This window comes from Mus caroli, unplaced genomic scaffold, assembly GCF_978045245.1.
Source record: "Mus caroli unplaced genomic scaffold, Mus_caroli_1 scaffold_3, whole genome shotgun sequence".
Taxonomy (NCBI): domain Eukaryota; kingdom Metazoa; phylum Chordata; class Mammalia; order Rodentia; family Muridae; genus Mus; species Mus caroli.
Window position 1 is genome coordinate 126,071,930 of NW_028227258.1, and position 14,972 is coordinate 126,086,901.

A 14,972-nucleotide genomic window follows, 5' to 3' on the forward strand; every position below is an offset into this window, starting at 1 on the left:
AGACAAAATAAACTCATCGGTACTTCTGTCAACTTTTTTGCCTCATATAGCTTTATTTGGGCTTTTGTCATTGTCTTTTTAGTCTTTCTCTTGTTTGTTTTGATTTCTGTTTTGTTTTGTTTTGTTTTGTCTTTTGTTTTTTTCAAGACAGGGTTTCTCTGTATAGCCCTGGCTGTCCTGAAACTCACTTTATAGACCAGGCTGGCCTCGAACTCAGAAATCAGCCTGTCTCTGCCTCCCAAGTGCTGGGATTAAAGGTGTGCACCACCACCTCCCGGGCCAGTTTCGTGTTTTTACATTTCTGTATTCTTTTGCTGATATTTAGATTTATTGCTAATATATGGAATTATTTGAATTATTTTGTAATTGTTAAAAATCACATTAAGAAACTATCAAAAAGATAAGCATGTCACTTGGTGCTTTGAAAAAAATCCAACAATTTATCAACAAAGCTCAAGTAAATATAGAAGTAATATTCCCATGCAGTGAATATTTGTACTAACAAGGAAAATACTGAAGAACTTTTACAAACTTGCTACATTTGATCCCCTTGCAACACAGGGTGCAGCGACTACCAAAGGCCACAGAACGCACGCAGCCCAAGACTCCCAGAGGTCTCTGCGCCTAGCCATAATTCCCACGAGGCCACCACGGGACCGTTGAGCCTCCTGGAAAGAGAACATGGCTAAAGACCACTGTGGTCTTTTGTATTTTCGGTGAAGAGGTGAGAAATAAGGGCTGCTACACAGTCTTAGAAAAACTTATAAAGTTCGCTGATATGAATTCAAAGTTGAGATTTTACAAGTCACTCCAAAATCCAAGTGTATCAGCTTAATTATTGCTTATATTCCAGGGAAAGGGATGGTTTATGTGTAGTAAAAAGTAAAATATAGCCAATTATAGACCATGAGATTCAAAGCACCGACGGTGTCACTAACTTGAATTGTACGATGCATGTTTGTAGATTCGTGAGTAAGTGGCTAAATACATGTCCATTGAGGAATTTCCTTTGGAAAAAGAAGTGAGCTTCCACAAATTACCTAGGTTTATTTTCATTTTATTTTTTAAAATATTTTCAAGATTTGGGGGGTGAGGATATTACTCAGTGGGCAAAGTGCTTGCCAACATTAGACCTGAGTTTGGGTCCCCAACACTCATGAAAGACCAGCACTATAAAACACACAGGTAGGAGGGTTTCCAGGACTAAGACTAGACATACGGTGCACTCCAGGTTCAAGAAAAACTCTGTATTTAAAAATAAGGTGGAAGGTGCAGCGAGGTTGCCAGTTGGGAGCATTTGGGACTGGGAGGGGAAAAGAGTGGGGATGGGGGTTGGTTCCTAGGATTCTCATCTCGGCTGGCAACTTCCTGTAACTCCGGTTCCAGTGGACACAATGCCCTCTTACGCTCTTAAGCACGCACGTAGAACTCGTACACATGTAAAATTTAAAAATAATTAAGGGGGCTAAAGAATGATGTGGTGGTTAACAGCACTTGTTGCTCTTCCCGGGGACCAACGTCGGGTTTTCCGCTTAATGTGGTGGACAGGCTACTTACAGGTGAAAGATGCATACACGCAGGCATGCGTGGGCGCACGACACATACACAATTATTTACAGAATTCAGAAGTTATCTATTTTAACAAGATATGGGTGATAATATGGATTCATTTGCCAATATATGGCTTAAACACAATTGGAGATAGTACATTCACAACACATGCTCTGGAGTCAGAAATTCTCTTGAGTTTAGCCACTGATCTGCTGCATGGCTTGGGTAAGTGATTGGGGCTTTCTCTTTAAATTTTTTATTACATTGATGGGGACACACAACACTTGTCACTTGTCACATGTGTGGATGACAGAGGACAGCTTATGGAATCAGGCATCCTCTTCTACCCTGTGGGTCCTAGGGATTTAACTCAGGTCCTCAAGTTTGGCAAGAAGTGGGTGAGTGCTAAGCCATCTTGCTAGCCCAGGAACCCAGGAATTTTTTCTAATTAATTTCTTCTTTATATAACTAATGTGTAACCTACCTCACAATTCTGTGAGGACTGAAATGAATTCAACCAATGAGCAGTGCTTAGAACAACAAATGGTAATTACATAGTAGGTCCCAAGATAGCTAATGCCTATCAATTGAGAAAAGGTTTTTCCCAATGAAGGAGTTTAATTCTCATAAAAACTTATTTTATAAAAAGTGGCAATCACAACAGAATACCTGGTGTGTGTCTATTTAATAAAGTAACTGTTTTCCTCTTGCTCAGACTTGTTTGATCTAAATTTAATTGTTACATTATTAGTAATCATAGCCTGTGCCCCTTAACGTCCCTTTCTATGACAGGGATGTCACACTGTGGCACTGGTCTTTGGTAGTTTGTAAATACTATTTCTGGGACAAATAACAAAACCACTCTTGTATAAAATGACTTGTAAGCAGTTTGTAAACTCTATGAACAAGATAAATAATATTTTATACAGAGATGACAACAGGTTCAGATACTTTTATGTATTTTACAGATTTATTATCTGTCTTAAAAGGGTTTTAATGGTTTTAAAATGCCAAAGGGCAACACTCAGGACAATGATGTAAGCTGCTATAAAACTAAACAAAATAATATTTCATTAAAAACATTATAAAATGCAGCTGGGTGGTGGTGGTGCACACCTTTAATTCCAGCACTCAGGAGGCAGAGGCAGGTGGATTTCTGAGCTCAAGGCCAGCCTGGTCTACAGTGTGAGTTCCAGGACAGCCAGGGCTATAGAGAGAGACCCTGTCTCAAAAAAGATTAAAAAAAACATTATAAAGTGCAAAATTATGCACTTTAAAATAAACAGAAGCTTCCAGGGATGTTGAAGGGAGAGAGGAAATTGGAGAGAGGATAAAGGAGTGTAGAGTGGGGGTTGGAGAGATGACTCAGTAGTTAAGATCACTTGACTGTCCTTCCAGAGGTCCTGAGCAAACACATGGTGGACACAATCATCCGTAATGGGATCTAATTTCTTCTGGTGTGCATGAAGACAGAGCACTTGTACATGTAAAATACACAAATAAATAAATCATTTTTTAAAAGTATAGAATAGATAGGTATGATCAATATGTATATATGCATGTACGGATATCATAATGAACTCTTTTATTTTGTATGACTAATATACACTAGTACAGTAATATTAAAAGGTACATTATAAAAGTTAAGTTGAAAATAGAGAATCCGTTGTTATGTCAACGAAAACTGAGAAATATTGGTTCATGGGTAGTTCCCTTCTGATGAAACATCAGTTCTTTTCAGAAATCCCTGTCGTTGTAATTGTATAAAATGATTGGCATTGGTTGGCCGCTTCGGTACAGATGGCATGTGGTAGATGATAGTAAAGTACACTTTGAATTGATATGACTTATTTTAAAGGAGAAAAAGAAAGCCTGCCTGCTATGGAAGATGTTGGTGATTTAACTCAGTCATCGGAGACAGCCTCAGAGTATAGCAGGCCTCCCTGCCCTGATTATGAAGCTATACTGAAGCTCGTTGAACGTCTCAGCCTGGAATGCAAAGGTAAGTCTACTGTGGGTAGATCAGCAGCAGCTCTGCACACTGCTTAGCACTGCACCCCAGAGCACCGATGTGGCTTGGTGCCACCATGTCAGAGACATGCTGTACACTTAAGAAGAAAGAGAACCATACACTATTAGCCATAAATTTTATTCCTACTGTAATTTCTTCAGTGTGGGTGGCACAGCCTGGCTTCTTAAAGCCACTGTTTCTCTCTTGTTTATTATGATTAGATAAGGTTATCTGTGTCTCTATCTTGTATGTTTGGAATACCTTGGAATGCCCTAGAATAGTTTCTCTGCTAACTTCACCCATCTCTTGAGACCACGGCTTCCTTCACAACCCTAACCATGTATTTTTAACAATTAAGATACGATCATGTTGACACCTTGCTTAAGACCAGCTATTGTGCTGCTTTCATTTATAGTTCCTGTCTGCATGTCCATTGTCCATCCTCTCTGCCTTAGAAGTTTGTCCTTGTAATGGAGTCTTTGGTTTCTATAGTTTTACTGAATTTTTTTAATACAATGAACTGCACATGTGCAATGTATACCATTTTAAAAGTTTTGACATACATGTTAAACATGTTTAGTCAACATATCAAGACAGTAAGAAATCTACCACTCAGAACACTCTTTCCATTCCCACTTTATAATCACTTGTGAGATCACAAAAGTGTTTCCGTGTTTGGATCATGTTCCATTCCCTTCTTTCACAAGCATAGACACTGTCATGTAACATTTTTAATTTTCCACATGTTGTAACACATGCAACACAAATCATTGATAATGCTCGACATTTCACCATGTGCTTACTTATATTTGTATGTTTTCTTTGCAAATGGCCATCCCCAGTCCTTTTGCCAAATAAAAATAAGATGGTCTGTTTGATGTTTCCCTTTGTTATCTATGACCCAGACACCATCCCTTTATCAGCTGTGCCTTTTGATAGGACTTCCCCCCACTCCAGTTTTAGGGTTGTCTATGTAGTCTCTTGAGACTATCTTCCTTAAGTACTGCCTTTTCTTTTGTGCCAGAGAATGAACTCAGGGACCCACACATGATAGGCAAGCATTCTAACATTAAACTACATCCTTTAACCTTAGTAATGTAGAGCAAGAGTTTAAATTTTTATAAAACCCAATTTAGGTTTGGTTCAGTTATGGATTTTTACTCAGGAGAATACCTAATAAATCTTCATCTAGAAGTCTTATCATTTAGGTCCATGTCGAGTTTATTTGCAGTTTAGATTATAGGCCAAGTTCATCTTGTGGTTGCAGCATGCAGTTGTTCTTGATCCACACATTGTGAAATCTATCCTTTCTCCCCAGTGCACTCACTGTGCCCTTCCAAAGCAACTAATTTTTTATTCATTTTTGTCTTTTATTTATTTATTTTTTACACTACAGATTTTCTTTTATCACCCTCTGACTGTTTCACATCCCATACCTCCTTACCACCTGCCTGTCTCCACAAGGATGTCCCTACCCTCCTACCACCCACCCTACCTGACCTCTAAACTTCCTGGGGCCTCTACTCTCTTGAGGGCTAGGTGCATCTTCTCTGGCTGAACCCAGACCCGGTAGTCCTCTGCTGTATATGTGCTGGGGGCCTCCTATCAGCTGGTGTATGCTGCCTGGTTGGTGGTCCAGTGTCTGAGAGATCTTGGGGCTCCAGAATAATTGAGATTGCTGGTCCTCCTACAGGATCACCCTCTTCCTCAGCTTCTCTAGCCTTTCCCTAATTCAACCACAGGGGTTAGAGGCTTCTGTCCTTTGGTTGGGTGCAAATAATCTGCATCTGACTCTTTCAGCTGCTTGTTGGGTCTTCTGGAGTGCGGTCATGATAGATCCCTTTTTGTGAGTGCTCCGTACCCTCAGTAATAGTGTAAGGCTTTGGGACCTCCCTTGAGCTGGATCCCACTTTGGGCCTGTCACTGGACCTTTTTTTCCTCAGGATCCTCTCTATTTCCATCTCTGCAGTTCTTTCAGACAGGAACAATTATGGGTCAGAGATGTAACTGTGGGATGGCAACCCCTTCCCTCACTTGATGCCCTGTCTTCCTCCTGGAGGTAGGCTCTATAAGTTCCCTCTCCCTACTTTTGGGCATTTCATCTAAGGTCCCTTCCTTTGAGTCTGTCCCTATAGATTATGTTGCTCTTCACTGATTTATTTGGCTTTCTTTATATTAGTGCCACACTGTTTTGATTACTATATATCTGTTATATTTTAAACCAATACCTGTTCTTGCTAATTTTTTCAGGGTAATTTTTGCAGTTTATATCTTATGTGTTTCCATATGATTTTTTGGTAGGTCTGCTTTATTTGTGTTTGCTTTTGTATAGTGGTAAAGATTAAACATAAACCTTTGAATATACCCCTTAAATACCTAGCCATTGATGTAGATGCAAATTTTAAAATCAGCTTGCCAATTTAAAAATAAAGTTTGTGGCCCTGCTAACTATTAGACTTTTGAGCATAAACATCTTAATAAATCTTCGAACTACTAAGCAATAGTTTGCATTTATTTTCATGGGTAACATTTTATATTTTCATGTCATTAATATTTCCATGTCTTTGTGCATTGTATATGTGATATATATATATATATATATATATGTATATATATATATACACACATATATATATTTCATGTAGTGGATATTTCTATATTGTAGAAGTTTTATTTGTATTTCAGGTATTTTGATAAAATAATATTCACTTTGTGAAATAGCATTTTATTTTAGCTAACAGCTAGGAATGTATCTTTACTTGCACCTATGGAACTCAGCATAGAATTTCAGTACATGTACACTGTATGTATAATTACCAAGACATATAGCTTTTATAGATCTATAGCCTCAAATGTCTGTCATTTCTTTCCTGTGAGAACATTGAGAACTGTCTCCACTAGCTGTTTTAAGATACCGAGTAATGCTAAGCATAGTTATCTTACTGTGCTATGTGGATGCAAACGCGACTTTCCTCCCCCAGCGGCCTCGTGTCCTTTATATACCTACCCTCTATCTGTTCAGCATTGGAATGGAGGAATGGGAAAACTTGCAGTCATTCATATATAAAATGTACTCCTGTATTTTATTCCCACATTGCTTTCTCCCTGGTTCAGATTCTGGTAGCCTATTAAAAATCCAGAATGCAATTCATTCATATAAAAGGTTAACACAACTGAAAACTGGTCACTGCAAAGTACTTCAAGAGAAACTTCAAACAGTGGAGAATGAAGTCAACGGACTACGTAAGAAGCTTGCAGACACAGAACGTGAACAACTCCAACAAGGACAAGAACTCTGCAATGTAAGGTATGACGTCGGCTCCCTTTCTAAAATGTCTGGCAGTTACAGGGACAGCTTAGTGGTAGAGACTTTGGCTAGTGTGTTGGGCCCTGGATTTTATCCCCAGGGCTACACCCAGGGGTTACCGTAGTGTGTGTAATCCCAGTCCTTGCAGGGCAGAGGAAAATCCAAGGCCGAAGGCAGTCTGGGATACATGGGGAAACACTGAAGAAGAAGGGGAAGAGAAGGAAGGTGGAGTTGGGCGGGTGGAGGAGCAGGGGGGAGAGGAAGGGGAAAAAGACAAAGAAGAAACAGCATTAGCAACAGCAGCATTTGTGGTCTGTGGAACATGAAATGTTGACATCGGCACAAAAAGTCAGCAGTCACCTCAAGGGGAATAATAGTTTATTCTGGAGCCAGATGTAAGTAGCCATGGCCCAAATATCAACATGGTCACGCTTTCATGGACTTTTTATAGTACAAGAAAAGAGAAAATCATAAATTAAGGTATTTTAAAAATGCATTGGTGGGGACATTAAGTAGCCAGATTGTGGAAAGCAGATAAGTGTCTGTGATAGGCCACAGATGGAGTCCAATAACATTCTTAGCCTTTGGGTTGACGTCTACTGGTTCCCCCTGAACAGAATCATACCCAATAGTCACAGGGTGTTAGCTCAAACAATAGCATACTAATTGCTCCTGACCCAGTCTCTGAGCAAGTCCTTATTCCAGTCTGAAACCTAGAGAGCCAGGATGACACCGTCTACCTTTCTATCAGCATTCTTTTCTGGTTCCCACCAAGATGGCCTCCACTGCTCTCTGGACCTGATGAACCCCTCAATTCTTTATCTTCCATATCTGGAAAATCGGCACCACAGGAATGCTGCTGCCCTGCTTGAGATGCAGTGCTTTCTCATATACAGTGCACAGCATCTGTATGCTAACTCTGGGAATACACTTTCCTAGGCAGTTGCTTTGAAGGATCAGGAAATTTCTTCTGCATAGGTGTTCTGTCTTTAAATGAACTTGGATCAGCAGGAGATGGAGCCTCCAAAGAGCGTGATTTTTGCCCCCAGGACATCTTTCCTGTTGTCCCGTTGTAGCACAGGGAGTTTCTTTCTCTTTGGTGGTGCTGATCTCTTCAACAACAACAGCTGTTTTCTCAGCATCAACTTGAATACCCTCCTTTCTTGAATTTTGTTTGTTTGTTTGTTTGTTTGTTTGTTTTTCAAGACAGGGTTTCTCTGTGTAGCCCTGGCTGTCCTGGAACTCACTCTGTAGACCAGGCTGGCCTCGAACTCAGAAATCCACCTGCCTCTGTCTCCCAAGTGCTGGAATTAAAGGCTTGCATCCCTGCCAAGTAAGTTACTCCTATCTTATTAAGTTCGTCTTGACTTAAGTCCTTAAAACACAGGCAGAATAAACAAAAATATTGCACAAATGGCCTCTGACCCAGTTTCTGAGGAATCCTTGCTTGGCTCTGAAACCTCAAGTGCCAAGACCCAACAACTGTCTACATTTCTATCAGCATGTTACCCAGCTCCCACTGAAATGGCTGGCTAAATCCTGCTGACAGCGTTCATGGGTTTTTCTGACCACCAGTTTCAAACTTTTGGTTATTTCTCCTGCAAACCAGATCTAAAGGTCTGCAAAACACATGGTCAGATTTATCACAACAATGCTCCTCTTCTCCCTAGCAAACTCTGTTTCCTTTCTTTCTTTCTTTCTTTCTTTCTTTCTTTCTTTCTTTCTTTCTTTCTTTCTTTCTTTCTTTCTTTCTTCCTTCCTTTCTTCCTTTCTTCCTTTCTTCCTTCCTTCCTTTCTTCCTTCCTTCCTTCCTTTCTTCCTTCCTTCCTTCCTTTCTTCCTTCCTTCCTTCCTTTCTTCCTTTCTCTCTTTCTCTCTTTCTCTTTCTCTTTCTCTCTCTTTCATTTGTTTTCTTCTTCTTCTTCTTCTTCTTCTTCTTCTTCTTCTTCTTCTTCTTCTTCTTCTTCTTCTTCTCCCTACTCCTCCTCCTCTCCTCCTCCTCCCCCTCCTCCTCTTCCTCTTCTTCCTTTTCTTTTGCTGTGATAAAACTATTTTGCAATCAAGTTAACAGAGACAACATTTGCTTGGCTCACAGTTCCTGGACATGTTCCATCCTGACAGGGAAATCACAGCAGCAGGAGCCTGAGAGATCTGGTCAGAGTGCATGTACAGTCAAGACACAGAGGGCAATGAATATGCACTCAGCTTGCTTTCTTCATTTTATACAAACCTGGCTGACTTGCCCAGGAAATTGTCCTGCCCACAGTCAAGATGGATCTTCCCACACCAATGTATGTAATCAAGATAACCCCAATAGGCATGCTTAGAAGCCCATCCCAGGTGATTCTAGACTATATCAAGTAGAAAATATTAAACTTCACAGTCTCTGGACTTATCTGTGAGGTCATACCTGGATTGTGTTAGTCAAGGTTGGAAGATACAACTTGAAAGTGAACAGCAGCCTTCCACTGGCTGGAGTTCTGAACCAAATGAAAAGGAGAAAATGGACCCAAGGCTAACATGCCATCCCTATTCTTCCTGACTATGAATGCCAAGTGGCCAGCTACCTCAAGGCCCACCACCATGGTTTACCTGACATGCTGAACTGTACACCAGCCAGGGCTGTGAGTCCATCCTTAGTTTGCTTTATCACAGCAAGGGAGAAAAGTAACTAACACAGAAAGTTGGTAACAAGATTTAGGGGAATTGTGTAAAATTAATGGTGTGTGTGTTGGGCCTGTTGAGCTTATTTATGGGAGGAATGCCAAAGAGTGTGCAGCAGTAAGATAAAAAAACAAACACATAGGGTGCTGTTGGCAAGCAGAGCTTAACAGGCCAGGCTTCCGGAAGTGTGAAAACAAGTGTTCCTAGAGGAAGGGGTCTAGTCCAGAACTCCCATCAGGTGGTCCCAGACTCACTTCTACCTCCCTGCCTGCCAATCAGCCACCATACCATTGCAACTCCTGGCATGGTGCTGAGTCTCACATGGAACTGCAAGTAGTTCCCCCAGACCCAGTCCACCCACCCACCAACTCATCATTCAATGTGTGTGTCCACAATCTCCTTCCTTGTATGTTTGTTGTTGGTGTATAGAAAAGCTCTTGATTTGTGCCAACTGATTCTGTATCATGTCACATTGCTGTACTTGTTTATCAGTCCTAGAATCTTGGAATCTCTAGCGTACAGTATCATCTGCAACTAGGGATAGTTTGCTGTCTTCTTCCTCTGTTGGTATTCCTTTAATTTCCCTCTCATGCCTTATTGCTCCAGCTAGTACTTCAGGAACACAGTTGAGCAGGAGTGAGATAGAGCATATCCCTGACTAATTCCTGAGTGCACTTGGGTTGCTTCAAACTTATCTCCGTTTACGATGATATTGAGTGTGTGCTTCTCATATGTAGCATTTATTGTGTATGTGCCCTCTAACCCTACATCCTTTAAGATTTTATGATGAAGGCATGTTGGATTTTGTCAAAGGATTTTGCTGAATCTATTGAGGTGATCATGTGATTTTTGTAACTGTTAACTTATATGGTTTATTGCATTTATTCACTTGGATATCTATGGCAAACCATTCATGCATTTCAAGGATAAAGCTGACTTGTTCCTGGTGTATAATTTTTTGATATTCTAATATTCTATATGCACAGATTTTTATTGAATAATTTTGAGTCTATGCACATCAGGGATATTGGCCAATAGTCAGTCTCTCTCTCTCTCTCTCTCTCTCTCTCTCTCTCTCTCTCTCTCTCTCTCTCTCTCTTTTCTTTATTTTTGTATCTTTGCATGATTTCTGTATGAGAGTGATACTAGCTTCATAGAAGGATTTGGGGAGAGTTCCTCCTGTTTCTTCTTTTTGAGTGGTGTAACAAGGACTGGATGTAGACCTTTGAATGCCTGGTAGATTTCTGCTGTGAATCCATCTAGTCTTGAATATTTCTTAGCTGGAAGGCTTTTTACTGCTATTTTAATCTCCTCATTTGTTATAGGCTTAAGTTATTGAATTCTTTTTTATTTAATTTTGATGTCTTGGCTCAACCTAGAAAACAAGTCATTTATTTTAGATTTTCCAGGTTTGTGGAATGAAGGTTTATAAAATATTACTATATAAGGCTCTGAATTTCTGTGGTGTCTGTTGTAATATTTCCCTGTTCGTTTCTGGGTGCTAATTTAGGTCCTTTCTCTCTTCTTTTTCAGTCAGTTGGCCAAGGGTCTGTCAGTTTTGTTTATCATCTTCTCCAAGAATCAGCTCTTAGGTTTCTGGATTTTTTTTGTGTTGTTTTCTTTGTTTCTATTTCATTAATTTCTGCTCTGGTTTTTCTTATTTCTTGCCATGGGCTGGGTTGGATTTGGGTTGTTCTTGTTTTCCCATCTCATTTAGCTGCATTTATTTGTGCTCTTTCTGACTTTTTCATGTTGGCCCTCAGAGCTGTAAATTTCCATCGTGAGACTGCTTTGAATGTAATGTGTTCCAGGGGTTTTCATTTGCACTCAGTTCCAGAAACTTTTTCTACTTCTTTCTTGATTTCTTCTTGGACACATTCATTCTGTCGTAATGAGCGTTTTAATTTTCACGGATTTGTGTGTTTATGAGAGGTGGCTTTTTTCTGTTAACCTTAAGATTTATTACACCATGGTAAGATAGGATAAAAGCAATGAGTTCAAATATTTTTGAATTTGTAAATATTTCTTTTGGGTCCCAGTATGTGTTCTATTTTATAAAAGCTTCTATGTGCTGCTGGTGAGAAAGTGAATTCTTGATGCTGAGACAGAATATTCTGTAGCTACCTGTTAAGTTCTTTTAATGTATGATGTCAATTAATTCTGATGGTTCCCTCTTTTTGTCCAGATAATGGTATATTGGAGAAAGTGGGAGTGTTATAATGGATTGATGTTAAGCTGTGTTTTTAATTGCAGTTGTAATTTTTTTATTTTACATTTTACATTTATTTTGCACATGTGTGCATGCATACACATGTGTCATGACATGTCAGAGGACAACTTGCAGTAGTCAGTTTTCTTGTTCCACCATGTTGTCTTGGGGTAAGCTTAGGTCATCCTGCTTAGTAATAAGGTCTTTTATACTCTGAGCCATCTCATTGGTCTTTTTCTCTCTTTTTAAAAGTATTATGCTGATTATTGTATAAATTTACAGGGCACACTGTGGTTATTTGATTTATGTATACAGTGTACAAAGCTCCAGTCTAGATATATAACATTTCTACTTCTTTAAACATCTTATCATGTATTTTTCTTAATTTTAGTGTTAACTACCCACAAAATAATGGCTTCCATTTTGATATATAATGGCATGCATACAGGATATGTATATAGTATGTTCTCCTATTCCCATTACCCTCTTTTGTCCCCTTTATGCCTGACACTGGTACTCTTCTCCATCCTAATAGTATCCCCCTGGGCTTTCATGTACTCTGTGAAGGCTCTATGCCCCAGTATAGGGGAATGCCAGGACCAGGAATGGGAGTGGGTGGGTTGGGGAACAAGGGAAAGTGGGAGAGGATAGGGGATTTTCAGAGGGGAAACTAGGAAAGGGGATAATATTTGAAATGTAAATAAAGAAAATATCTAATAAAAAAGAAATGTAAATAAAGAAAATATCCAATAAAAACATTAAAAAACATAAAAAAATTCTTGGAAGATGAACTAACAGAAGAAAGGGTCCATAATGGAGGGGGGGAAGAATCAAAAACCACATGTTTTGTTCATATGCAACATCTAGATTTAACTATCTGTAACCATAACTATACATGTACACAGATAATTTATATGACAGAAAGTTCATGAAAGTCAGTACATGCATACTGTGTATGATAGAACAGTTGTAGATTTTTTATGAGATTGGCCACCCCTGAGTTTGATGCATATATGTTTAGGACAGGAATGTATTCATGCTTATGTGTTCCCTTGATTAGGAAGAAGTGGCCATACTCTTTGCATCTTCTGATTAGTTTCAATTTGATGTCTATTTTGTCAGATGTTAGGATAGTGACACCTGTTTGCATCCCCAGTCCCATGTGACTGGAGTGCTTTGGTCCATTCTTTAACCCAAAGTCAGTGCCTGTACTTAACACTAACATGTTTCTTACAGGCAGCAGATGGGTGGGTTTTGTTCTCTGATCCATTCACTCAGTCTCTGTCTTTTGATTGAAGAATAGAGTCATTGATATTTCAAGTTATTTTTGAAGCATATGTGTTAACTGTTGTCATGGTGTTGGTTTGGGGTGGTGGTGTTTGTATGTTCCATGGTATTTTTGTTTTAGTAACTATGGCCCTGTATTTCTTTCCCATGTCTGTTTCCTGTGCTCATTCTCCTCTTTGGTCTGAAATATTGCTTCCTGTATTTTCTTCAGGTTTGATTTGTTAGATATAAATTTTTATAAACTGTTGTCTCAGAGTCTTATTGTTGTGAAGAGACACCATGGCCAAGGCCATGGGCAAGAATATTCAAACCATTCCCTGGCCCCCATTGGCTTTTTTAAACACATGAGTCTATGGGGGCCATTCCTAGCCATAGTATAGGACCCCCGATGCTGGGCCTCCGCTCAAGTCCCGGGATGAGCTGGCCAACACCCCAACATCCTGAGAGAAAACCACACCTGATGCAAACTGCAAGAGGTTTTATTATCAGCTAGCTAAGGATGAACCCCTTGTGCCTCACAGGGTAGGGGGCTTTTAACAGCTAGCTGAGGAATTGGAAGGAGTTGGGAGGAGAGTTGGGAGGAGTTGGGAAGAGTTCTCTTCTGGGTGTCCTTGATGAAATTTACAAGGCAGGAGTGGGGAGTGGGTTCTTTCTGAATTTTTTTCTCCGTGTCCTCGGCACAGGAAGGCACGCATCTCTGGTTGTAAAGTATAGAAACAAAAAGGCTTTTGCTGGCTATAGAGAACAAAGAGCTTCTTTCTGGCTGTACTTTTAGAGATCAGGGACAACAAGCTTGGGGAATGTCCAGGGGCTTTACCTTCCATGGAGAAATGCTCTAAGTAGGGGTCCCACAATAGCACAATGCAACTTCAAAACTTCCCATATATCATAGTCTCAACAATGTTTAAAAGTCCAAAGTTCAAAAACTCTTATGAGATTCATGCAATCTGTTAACTCTAATCCCCTATAAAAATCAAAATTAAAAAGTTTACATGCTTGCAACATCACAGAATATATAATTCGAATCTGAAAAGTCATACTGAGGAAATATTGGACCAAAAGCAAGACCAAAAACTAGCTATACAGACTCTAAATTCTGCCTCTTCTTGTCTAATGTCCAACAGAGAATAGCCATCACAATATAGCCCTTGTCAGTTTGACACACAATCATATCTCCTTATGTCCAAATGAAATAATATCTAGGTCATAATAATGCCTGACATGATATAACTGTCCCTTGCTCAACTGCAAATGCATAAACAATAAGATTAAATCAGTGGGATCCTGCCCTGGAGTCACTACTCCTTTAAAATCATTTAATATCCTTGAACATGGAATTTAGCTCCATTCTATTTTTGGTGCCCTTTTAATAGTTGAGGCATACATTTTGTATTTTTCTTTTCTAACCTTGCTACACTTCATCAAAATACTCTTCATAAGCATGAACCACAGGACAGAGTCTATACTGGGCTTTTTTGAGACTTCCTTTGTCATTGCAAATCTAAATCTCTTCACCTTAGCCTCAGACAGACTCTTCAGACAAGGGCAAAAAGCAGCCCCATTTGTCACCAAAATATCACAAGAATAATCTCTATTCAACATACTAAAATCCTCTTTCTCTAAAACCACAGGTCCCCAGAGTTCAAATCACCCTCAGGACTAATGTCTTCCATATTCTTCTTAGGATGTCCCGTTAAGCCCTGCTTAAAGCATTCCACTGCTTTCCAAAGTCTACAAACTCCACATTTTTCCAAACAAAAACATGATCAGGCCTATCACAGCAATACCGCAGTCCTTGGTACCAACTTCTGTCTTTGTTAGGGTTTTATTGCTGTAAAGAGACACTATGACCAAGGAAACTCTTATAAAGGCAGACATTTAATTGGGACTGGCTCATAGCTTCAGCAGCTCATTGTCATCATAGTAGGAAGCCTGGCAGGAAGC

The 14,972-nt window shown here is 39.6% G+C and overlaps 1 protein-coding gene across 1 annotated transcript in view; it reads left to right on the forward strand.

Annotated features, from left to right (window-relative positions):
* The first annotated feature begins 674 nt into the window (after nt 1–674).
* The window catches only part of LOC110291114 (ankyrin repeat domain-containing protein 26-like), a 47,896-nt gene continuing 33,598 nt past the window's right edge, over nt 675–14,972 (forward strand). Inside the window, exons 1-3 of the mRNA XM_021158070.2 lie at nt 675–724; nt 3,410–3,553; nt 6,677–6,869. Of these exons, the coding sequence (XP_021013729.1) occupies nt 3,433–3,553; nt 6,677–6,869 (314 nt within the window). The 5' untranslated portion in view covers nt 675–724; nt 3,410–3,432. The remainder of the gene's footprint in view (nt 725–3,409; nt 3,554–6,676; nt 6,870–14,972) is intronic.